Raw genomic sequence first — 17,890 nt, 5'->3', positions numbered from 1 at the left:
CTACTGGCTAAGGATTACCAAGTTTCAAAATCTTGTTTCTGTTGTGCCACTTTGGGAGCCACAGTTTGTGCCAATAGGTTGGGGGAAAGCACAATTATGGATGCAATGGTCAAGTGTCCATGTATGTTGTGTTTCACTAACATACATATGCTAAATGTTGTGTTCAGTGAAAATAATAAATAATTAAATGAATTGTTTTTCAAGCAAACTGTATCCTTATTTAACCTTAACATAAACAGGTAAAAGTAAAAGTATTTTGCCAGATGATGTGAAGGAATTTTTGGAAAGTACATGTAACTGCCTTTACATGTTAAGGACAGTAAGTCTTGTCATGTTGAATGGCATACTCCCTCACTATTCCCAAATATTCTTATTTTTATCTGGATACCTTACTGGAAACAAGAAAGAACAAGTTTTAACAGTCTCAAGGCAGCTTACAGAAACAGTACACTGACACTTCCCCAAATTCCTGCTCCAGTATTACGCTTAAATTGCAACTGCTTGCACACAGATTGGACCATATTCATGCAGTGAAAACCACACTGTATTGTATATGGTTTAACAAGATTCATTTCATAATTCATTAAATTTTGCAGAGCTTTTTGTTATCAAATGGAGTCTGCAAGCAGTGTGAAGTGGGCAATTGTGATTTTTTTAATCCAGGTAATTAATTCCTTCTGTTTATCAGTTATGTAACACTGTCAGTTAAGCTGTATAGTATTCAATATGGATTAGATAAATGAATTTCAAAAGCAATACTTTTACAAGGTGAAGTGGTTGATCCTCGTTCCATATTATAGGAATAAAGACCTATGGTAATGTATGAACACTAAACTTGCCACAATATCAATTTATGTACAGTTTAATACAGTTTGATTATTATTTATACAAAATTTCAGGCATTAGTTTTAGCTGAATTTAAAGTAATAGAAAACACACCCAATTTTACAGTAGCTGAAAGTGCTGTTACTGTAGTTAGCTAATCTATTTATCCAGGTGTGTTTGAAGTAAGGTAGCATTAATCTTTGTAGGACAGGTATAAACAGTATTTTTTTTCTTGCCCAGGTTCTATGGTGTGGAATTGGTGAGTCTCAGCCATGTTCCCCTGGATTTGGTTCTGATCTTTTCCGGTTCAAAGTTCCCAGAGAACAAATGGAAAGTGGCACAAGGATCGGCACAAGTAGGACAACCATACTTCAGCATTTGCATTTCTTATCTCAGTGTAGAGCTAGAAAGATTTTAGTTGTACTCTTTGATGTTGATAAACAGACTCGCTGACCTCACCATAGGTGAGGCACATAATATATCACTAAAATGTCACAGAAAACATAAAATAATTTCTGACTTGATAACTGACTCATATTAAAACAAAATCACATTATAACTTATTCATCTCATTGACAGTTGTGTTGGATCTGACTGTTTTGTGGTCTTCATAATTAAATCATTTATTCACATTTTCTGTAACATGTCCTTATTTACAGCCCTCTTTCAAGCTGAATTCATTTCCATTACTTCAGTTTCTGCATTCTCTACCTTTTTGACCAATTTTATATCTTTTTTATGTTTTCTCTGTTGTTTTTAGTTGTTTTCAATGAATGCAGTGGAAGATCACATATTGACTTTATGCCTACCGACACGAAGTATCAAGTAGACTCGGATGGCACAGTGACGCTGAAGAGACAGGTTAATATTCATAATGGCCATAAGATGTTCTCTGTCCATGCTTGGGACTCCAAGGGAAACAAACACACTGCGTTGGTGAGAGTGGAACATGAAGGTAGAGCCAATCAACTTGAGGATCAGCAGGAAGATGTTGACGAGCTCATGTCTGCACAGGTACACCACTTATCTAGTCACATCTCTGCTGGACAAACTGTAGAATTTCCTGTTTTATGGAAAATAGTTCCAATAGTTCCTTCACAATTTTTGTAGACTTGCTTAAGACTTTAAATGACTGTTGGCAGCAAGTTTATTATAATATCTACATTATTATACTTCAGGTTATTTCCTAAAAAAAGTTTCTGTCCCCTGATTTTTTTTCATCTACTTTGTTTATGTGTTTAAACTGATATGCATTAGATAAAACTACTTAGACAGAGTAATTCCTGAGTCAACCTAAATTCAGTTTAGGAGTTTAGAAATCTACGGTGAGTTTAGGAGGAGAGAAATAGAGAGTTCACCATTTCTCCAATCAGAATGCTAGAGAATGTACGAGTCCCCTTAAGTAGATAGCAAAGGTGAGAACAGATGAAACCTGGCTTCCCTTAAGATATTTACTGTTTATTCACAATTAATAATTATACACCACTCCTGCGTGAAGTACAGAATAATTAATAGTTATAAAATCTATTTCATTGAGATAAATTGGTTAAGATGGAATCATTGTTTTTACATTTCAGTCAGGACCACTTGAGTCAAAATAAAGACAATTCTTTGAAATATTTAAATTTTTTATTTGCAAGCTTATGAAATTTACATTTGGCGGTATGGCTCTGTTCTGAATTCCCCTTCCTTTTCATGAGCTCCATGAAAGCTAGTCAGGGAAAAGCAGCAGCTTTGTGGGGGGACAATCTCCCATTAACTGGGAAAGAAGCCAGACAAACACCCCCCCCCCCCCCCATTTAGAACAGAGCCTGCATCAGTGACAACAGAATGACACTGATTAAGTTAAACACAGTTCCAAGGAGGAGCTAGGGGAGGAGGTGGGTTGCAGCAATGCAGAGGAAACAGCCAAGCAGACAGACTGAAAAAAAGCAGGGCGCCCTGTTTGAAATGGACCAATAGTGCGCTTAGGAATCAGATCAGCTGATGGGCGGGGTTAGAAAATTGACATCAGCTGATAGCCGAGCTTGACTATGTAAATGTAAATGGACACAGATCACATCACCCAGTAGCTAACGGAGCTAACAGACACTCAATATCATACAGGCAGCGGCGCTCCACTCCGCGCAGCCAAGCCAAGCACGCTGATAGTGGGTGACTCTATTATCAGAAACTAGAAGGCTACATACTGTTTTCCTCAGGCAACGGTTTCTGATGTTAACAAGGAACTTTACAACATTCTGATGAAACATGAGTCTCTCAGTCGGATTGTCATACATGTGGGAAAGAATGATATTTGGAAAGAGCAGTCTGAGCTCCTCAAGAGGAATTTCAATGAACTTTTTGAAACACTTGCAAGACTGAAAGTTCGATCATTCATCAGTGGACCTCTCCCAGCCAGAGGAACAAATATGTTTTCTCGGCTACTAAGTTTAAATTCATGGCTGCAAAAAACCTGCACCATGAGAGGACTGAATTACAATGACAATTTTAATATCTTCTGGAGTCAAAGGAAACTTTTTAACAGAGACGGTATCCACGCAAACAAACTAGGTGCTAGGTTGCTTAAAGACAATAACTTTTTCTTCCTTCATCATTCATCAGCTGAGTGTGCCAGTCCACTCAGGATTTCACACCAACACCTGGATGGACATTCAGTTGACAAGGATAAAAATCCGCAGCCACAACAACTACTGTTCACAGACACAGCTCAGGCTGAGCCCTGCCCACAGAACTCACTACAGCTGGATGGTGAATCAACACCCAAGGACGTTTCTGTGGATAACAACCAGGAAAAACAAGATAACACACCCGAGCATCCAGGAACACCAGAATCACAGCTGATGTCATCACACTCTGTCTCCCTCTCTTCAACATCACCACTTCTGTGCTTTTCAGAGAAAATGGAGAAACTGGTATCTGCTGGAACTAAGCTTTCCCACTCTATTGCTGCGAGTCCCCAAATACCAACCAAGAAACGGCGGGCTCCACAACCACCAAAGCCTCCGGGCCCAACCTGCCCTCCCCCTCCATCTGAGAGGGCACTCCGACCTCTGCCTCAACGTCAGGGATCACACCAGCCCTCATCTGCAAACAGCACTGGTAACTGATATGTGTCGGGTCCCCGCTATGACAGCAGTAACAATCAGAAATGTTTTCAGAACAAGCGGGAGCCCAATGTCCCTTTAGCTTTCCCTATCTCTGTCCTGATATATGATAGAAAGACGAAGGCCCTCTCCAGCCGCACGACAACTCTATCTAATCTACTGCCTTTAAGACGTCATTCTGAGATGGATACAGGGCCAAAACCAGTTACTGTTAAATTAGCACTTCTAAACATCCGTTCATTAAAGAACAAATCATTTTTAGTTAATGATCTTATCACCACTAACAACCAGGACTTCGTGTTTCTAAATGAAACCTGGTTAGATGACAGCTGCAGCACTACAGTCCTCAATGAATCAGCCCCACCCAACTTTACTTTTATAAGTGTCTGTAGAGCTGTTAGAAGAGGTGGAGGAATAGCTGCTTTATTCAAAGATGCCTTTCAATGCAAGCAAGTGTTACTTGGTGATTACCAGTCTTTTGAATATTTATGTTGGCTTTGTAGAAGCCAACATTCTGATTTCCGTTATAAGCTTATTATGTTGGCTTTGTAGAAGCCAACATTCTGATTTCCGTTATAAGCTTATTATTATTATTATTATTATTATTATTATTAGACAAAAATTTATTTAAAAAAATGCGGCCTAGGGCGTTCGAGCCACATGCACCAAATTCGGATATGTCGTAGACCCTGGTCTGAAGTTTGTTGCTTCTATTTTTCTAAGCGATCGGAATTCCGGCATTCCCGGTTCGGAAGCTCAAAGTGGCCTTTTTTCCCATAGACTTCCATTATAAACTTCTGAAGTTTGTAATTCGTTCATCGTTCATTGTTCATCCATCCATCCATTTTCTACCGCTTATCCGGGGCCAGGTCGTGGGGGCAGGCCAGCCGAGAGACATAGTCCCTCCAGCGTGTCCTAGGTCTTCCCCTGGGCCTCCTCCCGGTTGGACATGCCTGGAACACCTCCCCAGGGAGGCGTCCAGGAGGCATCCGAAACAGATGCTTGAGCCATCTCAGCTGACCCCTCTCAATGTGGAGGAGCAGCGGCTCTACTCTGAGCTCGTCCCGAGTGACTGAGCTCCTCACCCTATCTCTAAGGGTGCACCCAGCCACCCTGCGGAGGAAACTCATTTCAGCCGCCTGTATCCGGGATCTTGTCCTTTTGGTCATGACCCAAAGCTCATGGCCATAGGTGAGGGTAGGAACGTAGATCGACTGGTAAATAGAGAGCTTCGCCTTGCGGCTCAGCTCTCTCTTCACCACAACAGATCAATATATCGACCGCATCACTGCGGAAGATACACCGATCCGCCTGTCGATCTCCCGCTCCATCCTTCCCTCACTTGTGAACAGGACCCCAAGATACTTAAACTCCTCCACTTGGGGCAGGAACTCTCCACCAACCTGAAGAGGGCAAGCCACCCTTTTCCGGCTGAGAACCATGGCCTCGGACTTGGAGGTGCTGATTCTCATCCCCGCCGCTTCACACTCGGCTGCAAACCGTCCCAGTGCATGCTGAAGGTCCTGATTTGAAGAAGCCAACAGGACAACATCATCTGCAAAAAGCAGAGACGAAATCCTGTGATCCCCAAACCTGACTCCCTCCGGCCCCCGACTGCGCCTAGAAATCCTGTCCATATAAATAATGAACAGGACCGGTGACAAAGGGCAGCCCTGCCGGAGTCCAACATGCACCGGGAACAAGTCTGACTTACACTCGGCAATGCGAACCAAACTCCTGCTCCTGTCATATAGGGACCGGACAGCCCTTAACAGAGGGCCCCGGACCCCATACTCCCAGAGCACCCCCCACAGGCCATCACGAGGGACACAGTCAAATGCCTTCTCCAGATCCACAAAACACATGTGGACTGGTTGGGCAAACTCCCATGAACCCTCCAGCAACCTGGTGAGGGTATAGAGATGGTCCAGTGTTCCACGACCAGGACGAAACCCGCATTGTTCCTCCTGAATCCAAGGTTCGACTATCGGCCGAATTCTCCTCTCTAGTACCCTGGCATAGACTTTTCCGAGGAGACTGAGGAGTGTGATCCCCCTGTAGTTGGAACACACCCTCCGGTCCCCCTTCTTAAACAGAGGGACCACCACCCCAGTCTGCCAGTCCAGAGGCACTGTCCCCAACCGCCACGCGATGTTGCAGAGGCGTGTCAGCCAAGACAGCCCCACAACATCCAGAGACTTAAGGTACTCAGGGCGGATCTCATCCACCCCCGGTGCCTTGCAACTGAGGAGCTTCTCAACTACCTCAGTGACCTCAGCTTGGGGGATCGACGAGTCCACTACCGAGCGCTCCGCCTCTGCTTCTTCAATGGAAGACATGTTGGTGAGGTTGAGGAGATCCTCGAAGTACTCCTTCCACCGTCTGAGGATGTCACCAGTCGAAGTCAGCAGATTCCCACTCCCACTCCCACTGTAAACAGTGTGAGCAGGGCACTGCTTCCCCCTCCTGAGACGCCGGACGGTTTGCCAGAATTTCTTCGAGGCCAACCGATAGTCCTTCTCCATGGCCTCACCGAACTCCTCCCAGACCCAAGTTTTTGCCTCTGCAACCACCCGGGCTGAAGCTCACTTGGCCCTCCGGTAACTATCAGCTGCCTCCGGAGTCCCCCGAGCCAACCAGGCTCGATAGGACTCCTTCTTCAGCTTGACAGCATCCCTTACTTCCGGGGTCCACCACCGGGTTCGGGGATTGCCGCCACGACAGGCACCGGAGACCTTACGGCCACAGCTCCGTGCGGCTGCATCAACAATGGAGGTGGAGAACATGGTCCACTCGGACTCAATGTCTCCAACCTCCCTCGGGATCTGCTTGAAGCTCTGCGGACGTGAGAGTTGAAGATCTCTCTGACAGGAGACTCTGCCAAACGTTCCCAACGGACCCTCACAGTACGTTTGGATCTGCCAAGTCTGTCCAACTTCCTCCCCTGCCATCGGACCCAACTCACCACCAGGTGGTGATCAGTTGACAGCTCCACCCCTCTCTTTACCCGAGTGTCCAAGACATACGGCCGGAGGTCAGATGAACCAACCACAAAGTCGATCATCAACTTCCGACCTAGGGTGTCCTGGTGCCATGTGTACTGATGGACACCCTTATGCTTGAACATGGTGTTTGTTATGGACAAACTGTGACTAGCACAGAAGTCCAATAACAGAACACCACTCGGGTTCAGTTCGGGGGGGCCGTTCCTCCCAATCACGCCCCTCCAGGTGTCACTGTCGCTGCCCACGTGAGCGTTGAAGTCCCCCAGTAGAACGACGGAGTCCCCAGTCGGGGCACTTTCTAGCACCCCTCCCAGAGACGCCAAGAAGGTCGGGTACTCTACACTGCCATTTGGCCCATAAGCACAAATAACAGTGAGCGACCTCTCCCCGACCCGAAGGCGCAGGGAAACGACCCTCTCGTTCACCGGGGTGAACTCCAACACATGGCTGCTGAGCTGGGGGGCTATGAGCAAGCACACACCAGCCCGCCGCCTCTCACCGCGGGCAACTCCAGAGTAGTAGAGAGTCCAGCCTCTCTCGAGGAGTTGGGTTCCAGAGCCCAAGCTGTGCGTGGAGGCGAGCCCAACTATCTCTAGTCGGTATCTCTCAACCTCCCGCACCAGCTCAGGCTCCGTCCCCCCCAGCGAGGTGACATTCCATGTCCCTAGAGTCAGATTCCGTGTCCGGAGATTGGGTCGCTGAGGCTCCCGCCTTCGACTGCCACCCAATCCACATTGCACCAGCCCCTTACGGTTTCTCCTGCAGGTGGTGGGCCCACAAGAGATCGGCCCCACGTCGCTCCTTTGGGCTGAGCCCGGCCGAGCCCCGTGGGGTAAGACCCGGCCACCAGGCGCTCGCATGCGAGCCCCAACCCCGGGCCTGGCTCCAGGGTGGGGCCCCGGTTGCGCCATACCGGGCGACGTCACGGACCTTGTTATAATTTTCTTCATAAAGGGTTTTTGAACCGCTCTTTGTCTGGCCTGTCACCTAGGACCTGTTTGCCTTGGGAGACCCTACCAGGGGCAGAAAGCCCCAGACAACATAGCTCCTAGGATCATTCAGGCACGCAAACCCCTCCACCACAATAAGGTGACGGTTCAAGGAGTGGAATTCGGCAAGTTTTCGAGCGATTTATACCGAACTCGGACAGGTTCTTTAGGACCTTACTCCGGACCAAATTTTTATTTCGGAGTTCCGATGGAATTTTCGGTTTTCCCGTAGTCGACGATTGAACATCCCATAGACTTGAATAGGGAATTCCAAAAAGTCCTCTAAGCTCTCACACACACAATACATCCAACATTAAGAATTGCATGTACTGTTCTATGCAGTATAATAAGTAGAATCCCATAATGACTGCAGTATTGACATGAAATGTCCAAACCCTCAGTAGCCTTTTTTGCCAAAAGTATTGGCACCCCACCGGGTATTCTGGTGACGTCACGTGACGTGACGTGTAGCCCCGCCCCCAAAACAAGCGAAATTAAAAATTTGCACAACATGGACATGTGACATATCAAAACACTCAGCACAATGAGGGGAACTGCCCCACGGGTATTCTGGTCACATCACGTCACGTGAGGTCACGTCACATCACGTGAAAATTGAAAATTTGCACAACAGGGACATGTGACATATCAAAACACTCAGCACAATGAGGGGAACTGCCCCACGGGTATTATGGTCACGTCACGTCACGTCACGTGTAGCCCCGCCCCCAAAACATGCGAAATCAAAAATTTGCACAACATTGACATGTGACATATCAAATGACTCAGCACAATGAGGGGAACTGCCCCACGGTTATTCTGGTCACGTCACGTGACGTCATGTGTAGCCCCGCCCCCAAAACAAGCGAAATCAAAAATTTGCACAACATGGACATATGACATATCAAAACACTCAGCACATTGAGGGGAACTGCCCCACGGGTATTATGGTCACGTGACGTCACGTGTAGCCCCGCCCCCAAAACAAATGAAATCAAAAATTTGCACAACATGGACATGTGACATATCAAAACACTCAGCACAATGAGGGGAACTGCCCCACGGGTATTCTGGTCATGTCACGTGACGTCACGTGACGTCACATGACGACACGTGACGACATGTGAAAATTAAAAATTTGCACAACATGGACATGTGACATATCAAAACACTCAGCACAATGAGGGGAATTGCCCCACGGGCATTCTGGCCACGTCACGTGACGACACGTGAAAATTAAAAATTTGCACAACAGGGACATGTGACATATCAAAACACTCAGCACAATATGGGGAACTGCCCCACGGGTATTCTGGTCATGTCACGTGACATCACGTGTAGCCCCGCCCCCAAAACACGCGAAATCAAAAATTTGCACAACATGGACATGTGACATATCAAAACACTCAGCACAATGAGGGAAACTGCCCCACGGGTATTCTGACACGCCATAGACACGTGACGACAAGTGAAAATTAAAAATTTGCACAACATGGACATGTGACATATCAAAACACTCAGCAGAATGAGGGGAACTACCTCACGGGTATTTTGGTCATGTCACGTGACGTCACATGTAGCCCCGCCCCCAAAACAAGCGAAATCAAAAATTTGCACAACATGGACATGTGACATATCAAAACACTCAGCACAATGAGGGGAACTGCCCCATGGGTATTATGGTCACGTCACGTGACGTCACGTGTAGCCCCGCCCGCAAAACAACGGAAATCAAAATTTTGCACAACATGGACATGTGACATATCAAAACACTCAGCACATTGAGGGGAACCGCCCCATGGGTATTATGGTCACGTCACGTGACGTCACGTGTAGCCCCGCCCCCCAAAACAAGCGAAATCAAAAATTTGCACAACATGAACACGTGACATATCAAAACACACAGCACATTGACTGGAACTGCTCCACGGGTATTCTGGTCACGTCACGTGACGTCATGTGTAGCCCCGCCCTCAAAACAAGCGAAATCAAAAATTTGCACAACATGGACATGTGACATATCAAAACACTCAGCACATTGAGGGGAACTGCCCCACGGGTATTCTGGTCACGTGACGTCACGTGTAGCCCCGCCCCCAAAACAAGCGACATCAAAAATTTGCACAACACGGACATGTGACATATCAAAACACTCAGCACATTGAGGGGAACTGCCCCAGGGGTATTCTGGTCACGTCACGTGACGTCACGTGTAGCCCCGCCCCCAAAACAAGCAGTATCAAAAATTTGCACAACACGGAAATGTGACATATCAAAACACTCAGCACAATGAGGGGAACTGCCCCACGGGTATTCTGGCAACGTCACGTGACGTCACGTGACGACATGTGAAAATTAAAAATTTGCACAACATGGACATGTGACATATCAAAACACTCAGCACAATGAGGGGAACTGCCCCACGGGTATTCTGGTCACATCACGTGACGTCACGTGAGGTCACGTGTAGCCCGCCCCCAAAACAAGGGAAATCAAAAATTTGCACAACATGGACATGTGACATATCAAAACACTCAGCACAATGAGGGAAACTGCCCCACGGGTATTATAGTCACGTCACGTGACGTCACGTATAGCCCCGCCCCCAAAACCAGTGAAATCAAAAATTTGCACAACATGGACATGTGACATATCAAAACACTTAGCACATTGAGGGGAACTTCCCCACGGGTATTCTGGTCACGTGACATGATGTCACGTGTAGCCCCGCCCTCAAAACAAGGAAAATAAAAAAAATTGCACAGCATGGACATGTGACATATCAAAACACTCAGCACAATGAGGGGAACTGCCCTACGGGTATTATGGTCACGCCACGTGTAGCCACGCCCCCAAAACAAGCGAAATCAAAAATGTGCACAACATGGACATGTGACATATCAAAACACTCAGCACAATGAGGGGAACTGCTTCACACGTATTCTGGTCACGTCCGTGAGGTCACGTGAGGTCACGTGAAAATTAAAAATGTGCACAACATGGACATGTGACATATCAAAACACTCAGCACAATGAGTTGAACTGCCCCACAGGTATTATGGTCACGTCACGTGACGTCACGAGATGTCACATGTATCCCCGCCCCAAAAACAAGCAAAATTAAAAATTTGCACAACATGGACATGTGACATATCAAAACACTCAGCACAATGAGGGGAACTGGCCCACGGGTATTATGGTCACGTCACATGACGTCACGTGATGTCACATGTATCCCCGCCCCAAAAACAAGCAAAATTAAAAATTTGCACAGCTTGGTTATGTGATATATCAAAAAATTCAGCACAATGAGGGGAACTGCCCCATGGGTATTATGGTCACGTCAAATGATGTCACGTGTAGCCCCGCCCCCAAAACAAGTGAAATCAAAAATTTGCACAACATACACATGTGACATATCAAAACACTCAGCCCAATGAGGGGAACTGCCCCATGGGTATTCTGGTCACGTCACATGACGTCACGTGTAGCACCGCCCCCAAAACCAGCGAAATCAAAAATTTGCACAACATGGACATGTGACATATCAAAACACTCAGCACAATGAGGGGAAATACCTCACGGGTATTCGGATCACGTCACATGCTCATGTCTGCTCACCTCCAAAAGTATTGGCACTCTAGCGGTCCAGTAGCTTTCACAATCCTTCTGTCCACTTGCTTCCAAAATGCACCGGCCTTTGCGAATTCTTGCACCGTCAAAGCCAACATCAAAGTTTGTCGCGACAAACTTTACAAATCTAGTTATTATTCTTCTTAGACAAAAATTTATTTAAAAAAATGCGGCCCAGGGCGTTCGAGCCACATGCACCAAATTCGGATATGTCATAGACCCTGGCCTGAAGTTTGTTGCTTCTATTTGTCTAAGCGATCGGAATTCCGGCATTCCCGGTTCGGAAGCTCAAAGTGGCCTTTTTTCCCATAGACTTCCATTATAAACTTTTGAGGTTTGTAATTCGGCAAGTTTTCGAGCGATTTACACCGAACTCGGACAGGTTCTTTAGGACCTTACTCCGGACCAAATTTTTATTTCGGAGTTCCGACGGAATTTTCGGTTTTCCCGTAGTCGACGATCGAACATCCCATAGACTTGAATAGGGAATTCCGAAAAGTCCTCTAAGCTCTCACACACAGAATACATCCAACATTAAGAATTGCATGTACTGTTCTATGCAGTATAATAAGTAGAATCCCATAATGACTGCAGTATTGACATGAAATGTCCAAACCCTCAGTAGCCACTTTTTGCCAAAAGTATTGGCACCCCACCGGGTATTCTGGTGACGTCACTCAACACCACGTGACGTCACGTGTAGCCCAACCCCCAAAAGAAGCGAAATCAAAAATTTGCACAACATGGACATGTGGCATATCAAAAGACTCAGCACAATGAGGGGAACTGCCCCACGGGTATTCTGGTCACGTCACGTGACGTCACGTGTAGCCCCGCCCCCAAAACTAGCAAAATTAAAAATGTGCACAACATGGACATGTGACATATCAAAACACTCAGCACAATGAGGGGAACTGCCCCACGGGTATTATGGTCACGTCACGTGACGTCACGTGACGTCACATGTAGCCCCGCCCCCAAAACAAGCAAAATTAAAAATTTGCACAACATGGACATGTGACATATCAAAACACTCAGCACAATGAGGGGAACTGCCCCATGGGTATTCTCGTCACGTCACGTGACGCCACGTGTAGCCCCGCCCCAAAACAAGCGAAATCAAAAATTTGCACAACATGGACATGTGACATATCAAAACACTCAGCACATTGAGGGGAACTGCCCCACGGGTATTCTGGTCACGTCACGTGACGGCACGTGTAGCCCCGCCCCCAAAACAAGCGAAATCAAAAATTTGCACAACATGGACATGTGACATGTCAAAACACTCAGCACAATGAGGGGAACTGCCCCACTGGTATACTGTTCACGTCACGTGACGTCACGCGTAGCCCCGCCCACAAAACAAGCGAAATCAAAAATTTGCACAACATGGGCATGTGACATATCAAAACACTCAGCACAATGAGGGGAACTGCCCCACGGATATTCTGGCCACGTCACACGTCACGTGACGTCACGTGTAGCCCCACCCCCGAAACCAGCGAAATCAAAAATTTGCACAACCTGGACATGTGACAAATCAAAACACTCAGCACAATGAGGGGAACTGTCCCACGGGTATTCTGGTCACGTCACGTGACGTCACGTGAAAATTAAAAATTTGCACAACATGGACATGTGACATATCAAAACACTCAGCACAATGAGGGGAACTGCCCCATGGGTATTATGTTCACGTCACATGCTCATGTCCACTCACCTCCAAAAGTATTGGCACCCTAGCGGTCCAGTAGCTTTCACAATCTTTCTGTCCACTCGCCTCCAAAATGCACCGGCCTTTGCGAATACTTGCACCGTCAAAGCCAACATCAAAGTTTGTCGCGACGAACTTTACAAATCTAGTTATTATTATTATTCTTAGAAAAAAATTTATTAAAAAAATGCGGCCCAGGGCGTTCAAGCCACATGCACCAAATTCGGATTTGTCGTAGACCCTGGTCTGAAGTTTGTTTCTTCTATTTTTCTAAACGATCGGAATTCCGGCATTCCCGGTACGGAAGCTCAAAGTGGCCTTTTTTCCCATAGACTTCCATTATAAACTTTTGAGGTTTATAACTCGGCAAGTTTTCGAGCGATTTACACCGAACTCGGACAGGTTCTTTAGGACCTTACTCCGGACCAAATTTTTATTCCGGAGCTCTAGCTCTATTTTTTTCCCGTAGTCGATGGTCGAACATCCCATAGACTTGAATGGGGAATTCCGAAAAGTCCTCTAAGCTCTCACACACACAATACATCCAACATTAAGAATTGCATGTACTGTTCTATGCAGTATAATAAGTAGAATCCCATAATGACTGCAGTATTGACATGAAATGTCCAAACCATCAGTAGCTACTTTTTGCCAAAAGTATTGGCACCCCACCGGGTATTCTAATGACGTCACTCGACACCACATGACGTCATGTGTAGCCCCGCCCCCAAAACAAGCGAAATCAAAAATTTGCACAAGATGGACATGTGACATATCAAAACACTCAGCAGAATGAGGGGAACTGCCCCACGGGTATTATGGTCACGTCACATGACGTCACGTGACGTCACGTGACGTCACGTGAAAATTAAAAATTTGCACAACATGGACATGTGACATATCAAAACACTCAGCACAATGAGGGAAACTGCCCCACGGGTATTCTGGTCACGTCACGTGACGTCACGTGTAGCCCCACCCTAAAACAAGCAAAATCAAAAATTTGCACAACATGGACATGTGACATATCAAAACACTCAGCACAATGAGGGCAACTGCCCCACAGGTATTATGGTCACGTCACATGCTCATGTCCGCTCACCTCCAAAAGTATTGGCACCCTAGCGGTCCAGTAGCTTTCACAATCTTTCTGTCCACTCGCCTCATATGCACCCAGCCTTTGCAAATACTTGCACCGTCAAAGCCAACATCAAAGTTTGTCGCGACGAACTTTACAAATCTAGTTGTGTATTGCTCTAAAAGGTACACCACGCATTCTGTTTACAATTATTTATAGGCCTCCCAAATACACCCCAACTTTTGTTGATTAATTCACAGAACTTTTATCAACAATCTCCTCTGAATTTGATTATTTTGTTATTGCTGGAGATTTCAACATTCATATAGACAATGCAGAAAACAATACTGCAATTGAACTGTTAAATGTTTTAAACACTTTCGATCTGACCCAGAACGTGCAAGGTCCTACACACAATAGGGGAAAAGCTGAACGTATGTGGCGGAAAACAAAACTTGAAGAACATTATAGCATCTATAAGGACAGTCTTCGTGCTTTCAATGTAGAACTAGGCACAGCTAGACAGATCTTCTTCTCAAACATTATAAACAACAACATAAACAACACTCGCACTCTTTTTGCTACTGTAGAGAGACTAACAAACCCCCCAAATCAAGTTCCTAGTGAAATGCTCTCTGACAACAAATGCAATGAGTTTTCAACCTTTTTCTCTGAGAAAATCAGTAATATCAGAATGGCAATCAATACGGCCTCATATTATAATGTGGTCAGTTAGACCTCACTACAACAACCTCAAAAATTTGTCATTTTCTCAGAATTTGACATAATTGATATAAAAACCCTGGAAGAAACAGTACAACATCTTAAAGCATCAACTTGCAGCCTTGACACCCTCCCCACATCCTTTCTCAAAAAGGTACTTAACTGCTTAGAAACTGATCTCTTAAAAATAGTAAATACCTCTCTGCTCACAGGTACTTTTCCAGAGTCCCTAAAAACGGCAGTTGTTAAGCCTCTCCTAAAAAAGAGTAATCTAGACGAAACCATACTTAGCAACTACAGACCAATCTCTAATCTTCCTTTTATAGGCAAGATCATTGAAAAGGTTGTTTTCAATCAGCTGAACAAATTCTTAAACTCAAATGGCTACCTGGACAATTTTCAATCTGGTTTCCGCCAGCATCACAGCACGTAGACAGTGCTCATAAAGATCATAAATGATATTCGCTTAAACTCTGATTCGGGTAAAATATCAGTGCTGGTGCTACTAGATCTTAGTGCTGCCTTTGACACGGTAGATCACACCATACTCTTACATAGACTGGAAAACTGGGTAGGGCTTTCTGGGATGGTCCTCAAATGGTTTAAATCATACCTAAAAGGGAGTGGTTACTATGTGAACATACTGTAGGTAACCATAAATCTGAGTGGACATCCATGACATGTGGAGTCCCACAGGGCTCAATTCTTGCACCGCTTCTCTTTAATTTGTATATGTTCCCAATTGGTCAAATAATGAAAAAGAACCAAATTGCTTACCACAGCTATGCAGATGACACCCAGATATACTTAGCCCTGTCCCCTAATGACTACAGCCCCATTGACTCTCTTTGTAAGTGCATTGATGAAATTAACAGTTGGATGCGTCAAAACTTCCTCCAGTTAAACAAAACAAAAACCGAAGTCACTGTATTCGGAAATAAAGATGAAACTCTCAAGGTTAACACACAACTTGACTCTAGGGGTCTAAAGACACAAAAAAAGGCAGAAATCTTGGTGTAATTTTAGAGTCTGACCTTAATTTCAGTAGTCATGTGAAAGCGATAAGCAAATCAGCTTACTACCATCTCAGAAATATAGCCAGAATTAGATGTTTTGTCTCAAGACAGGACTTAGAGAAACTTGTTCATGCTTTCATCACCAGCAGGGTGGATTATTGCAATGGACTCCTTACAAAAAGACCATTAGACAGCTGCAGCTCATACAGAACGCTGCTGCCAGAATTCTGACCAGAACCAAAAAATCTGAGCACATCACTCCAGTCCTCAGGTCCTTACACTGGCTTCCAGCTACATTTAGAATAGATTTTAAAGTATTGTTACTGGTTTATAAATCACTTCATGGCTTAGGACCGAAATACATAACAGATATGCTAATTGAATATAAACCAAGCAGACTACTCAGATCATTAGGATCAGGTCAGTTAGAGATACCAAGGGTTCACTCAAAACAAGGTGCGTCAGCATTTATTTATTACGCCACCTATAGCTGGAATCAGCTTCCAGAAGAGATCAGATGTGCTTCAACAGTAGACACTTTTAAATCAAGATTATAAACACATCTGTTTAACTCTGCATTTACTGAATGGGCGCTGTGATGCTTCACACTGACTGCACTTTCCAAATCACTTTTACTCCTGTTTTATTATTTTTAACATATTTTAAACTGTTTTTATTAAAATCACATTTATTTTCCTTAATTGTTTTTTGTTTTGATTTTATCGTGTTTCTTATTTTTCATATATATTTCTTTTTCTCTTTTATAAACTGTTTTCTAATTTCTATGTAAAGCACTTTGAATGACCTCTGTGTATGAAATGTGCTATACAAATAAACTTGCCTTGCCTTGCCTTGCCTATGTGGCCTGCCTGAACTGACGCTGAACGCTATATTAATGAATTGTTTTAAACGTTTGCTTTTCAGGTTTTTTTCTACAGGTTGTCACAGATTACATCCACCCATGAAAAAGAAACAAAGATTGAATACAGCATCACTGGTGTTGGTGTTGGCAAATTGGAGGAATGTTACTCAACAACATGCTTGTTTTGTTTATTGCTTTTTAATAGCTTCAGTCTCCCTCAACTCCGATTCTGGAGTTTCCAAAATCAAACGCGTTGCGGAGGAGAAAAAGAGAGTGGGTCATTCCACCGATCAGAATCTTGGAGAATGACCGAGGTCCTTTCCCTAGTAAGCTTGCGCGGGTATGTAGCGCTAATCTTAATCTGAGGCATATTTTCCCTGTGCATCTTTTTATATCAAGTTCTCACATTTTGTGCACAGATTAAATCCAGTCATGGCAAAGAAACCAAGATGGTGTACAGAATCATTGGTGTTGGTGCAAACCTGCCTCCAGTGGGACTGTTTACAATAGACAGAAACAACGGTCAGATGTTTGTGGGGAGGCCTCTTGACCGAGAAGAACAAGATAAATATGTGGTGAGTCCTTTCAGTTTGTTGGTATCTGTTTTGAAGTGTGTTGGCAAACAGTAGAATCTATTGTTGGTTTATTTAAAAAAAAAAATCTGCTCTCATTACAGGATGTTGGTGCACATTTTAGTAATTTAACATGTTTTTTCTGTTCACTCTAGCTGCAAGCCCATGCTGAGTCACTTACTGATGCTGTTGTAGAACCTGAAATGGAGTTTATAGTTGAAGTGCTGGACAATAATGATAACCTTCCTGTCTTCACCCAAAATATATTCTTTGGCAGTGTACCAGAAGCTTCAAAAATAGGTAGCTATATCAATAATGTGATGTAGCAGTCAAGCATATTCTCTGTCCCACTCTACATACAGT

At 44.8% G+C, this 17,890-nt stretch overlaps 1 protein-coding gene across 1 annotated transcript in view; it reads left to right on the top strand.

Annotated features, from left to right (window-relative positions):
• Positions 1–597: 597 nt before the first annotated feature.
• The window catches only part of LOC113634238 (protocadherin Fat 4-like), a 43,557-nt gene continuing 26,264 nt past the window's right edge, over positions 598–17,890 (top strand). The window contains exons 1-6 of the mRNA XM_047822360.1: positions 598–663; positions 1,066–1,180; positions 1,586–1,839; positions 17,161–17,295; positions 17,375–17,530; positions 17,683–17,827. Of these exons, the coding sequence (XP_047678316.1) occupies positions 613–663; positions 1,066–1,180; positions 1,586–1,839; positions 17,161–17,295; positions 17,375–17,530; positions 17,683–17,827 (856 nt within the window). The 5' untranslated portion in view covers positions 598–612. The remainder of the gene's footprint in view (positions 664–1,065; positions 1,181–1,585; positions 1,840–17,160; positions 17,296–17,374; positions 17,531–17,682; positions 17,828–17,890) is intronic.

This window comes from Tachysurus fulvidraco, chromosome 1 (assembly GCF_022655615.1).
Source record: "Tachysurus fulvidraco isolate hzauxx_2018 chromosome 1, HZAU_PFXX_2.0, whole genome shotgun sequence".
Classification (NCBI taxonomy): Eukaryota; Metazoa; Chordata; class Actinopteri; order Siluriformes; family Bagridae; genus Tachysurus; species Tachysurus fulvidraco.
Note: the sequence above shows the minus strand (reverse complement) of the source record. Positions and strands in the feature narration are given on the sequence as shown.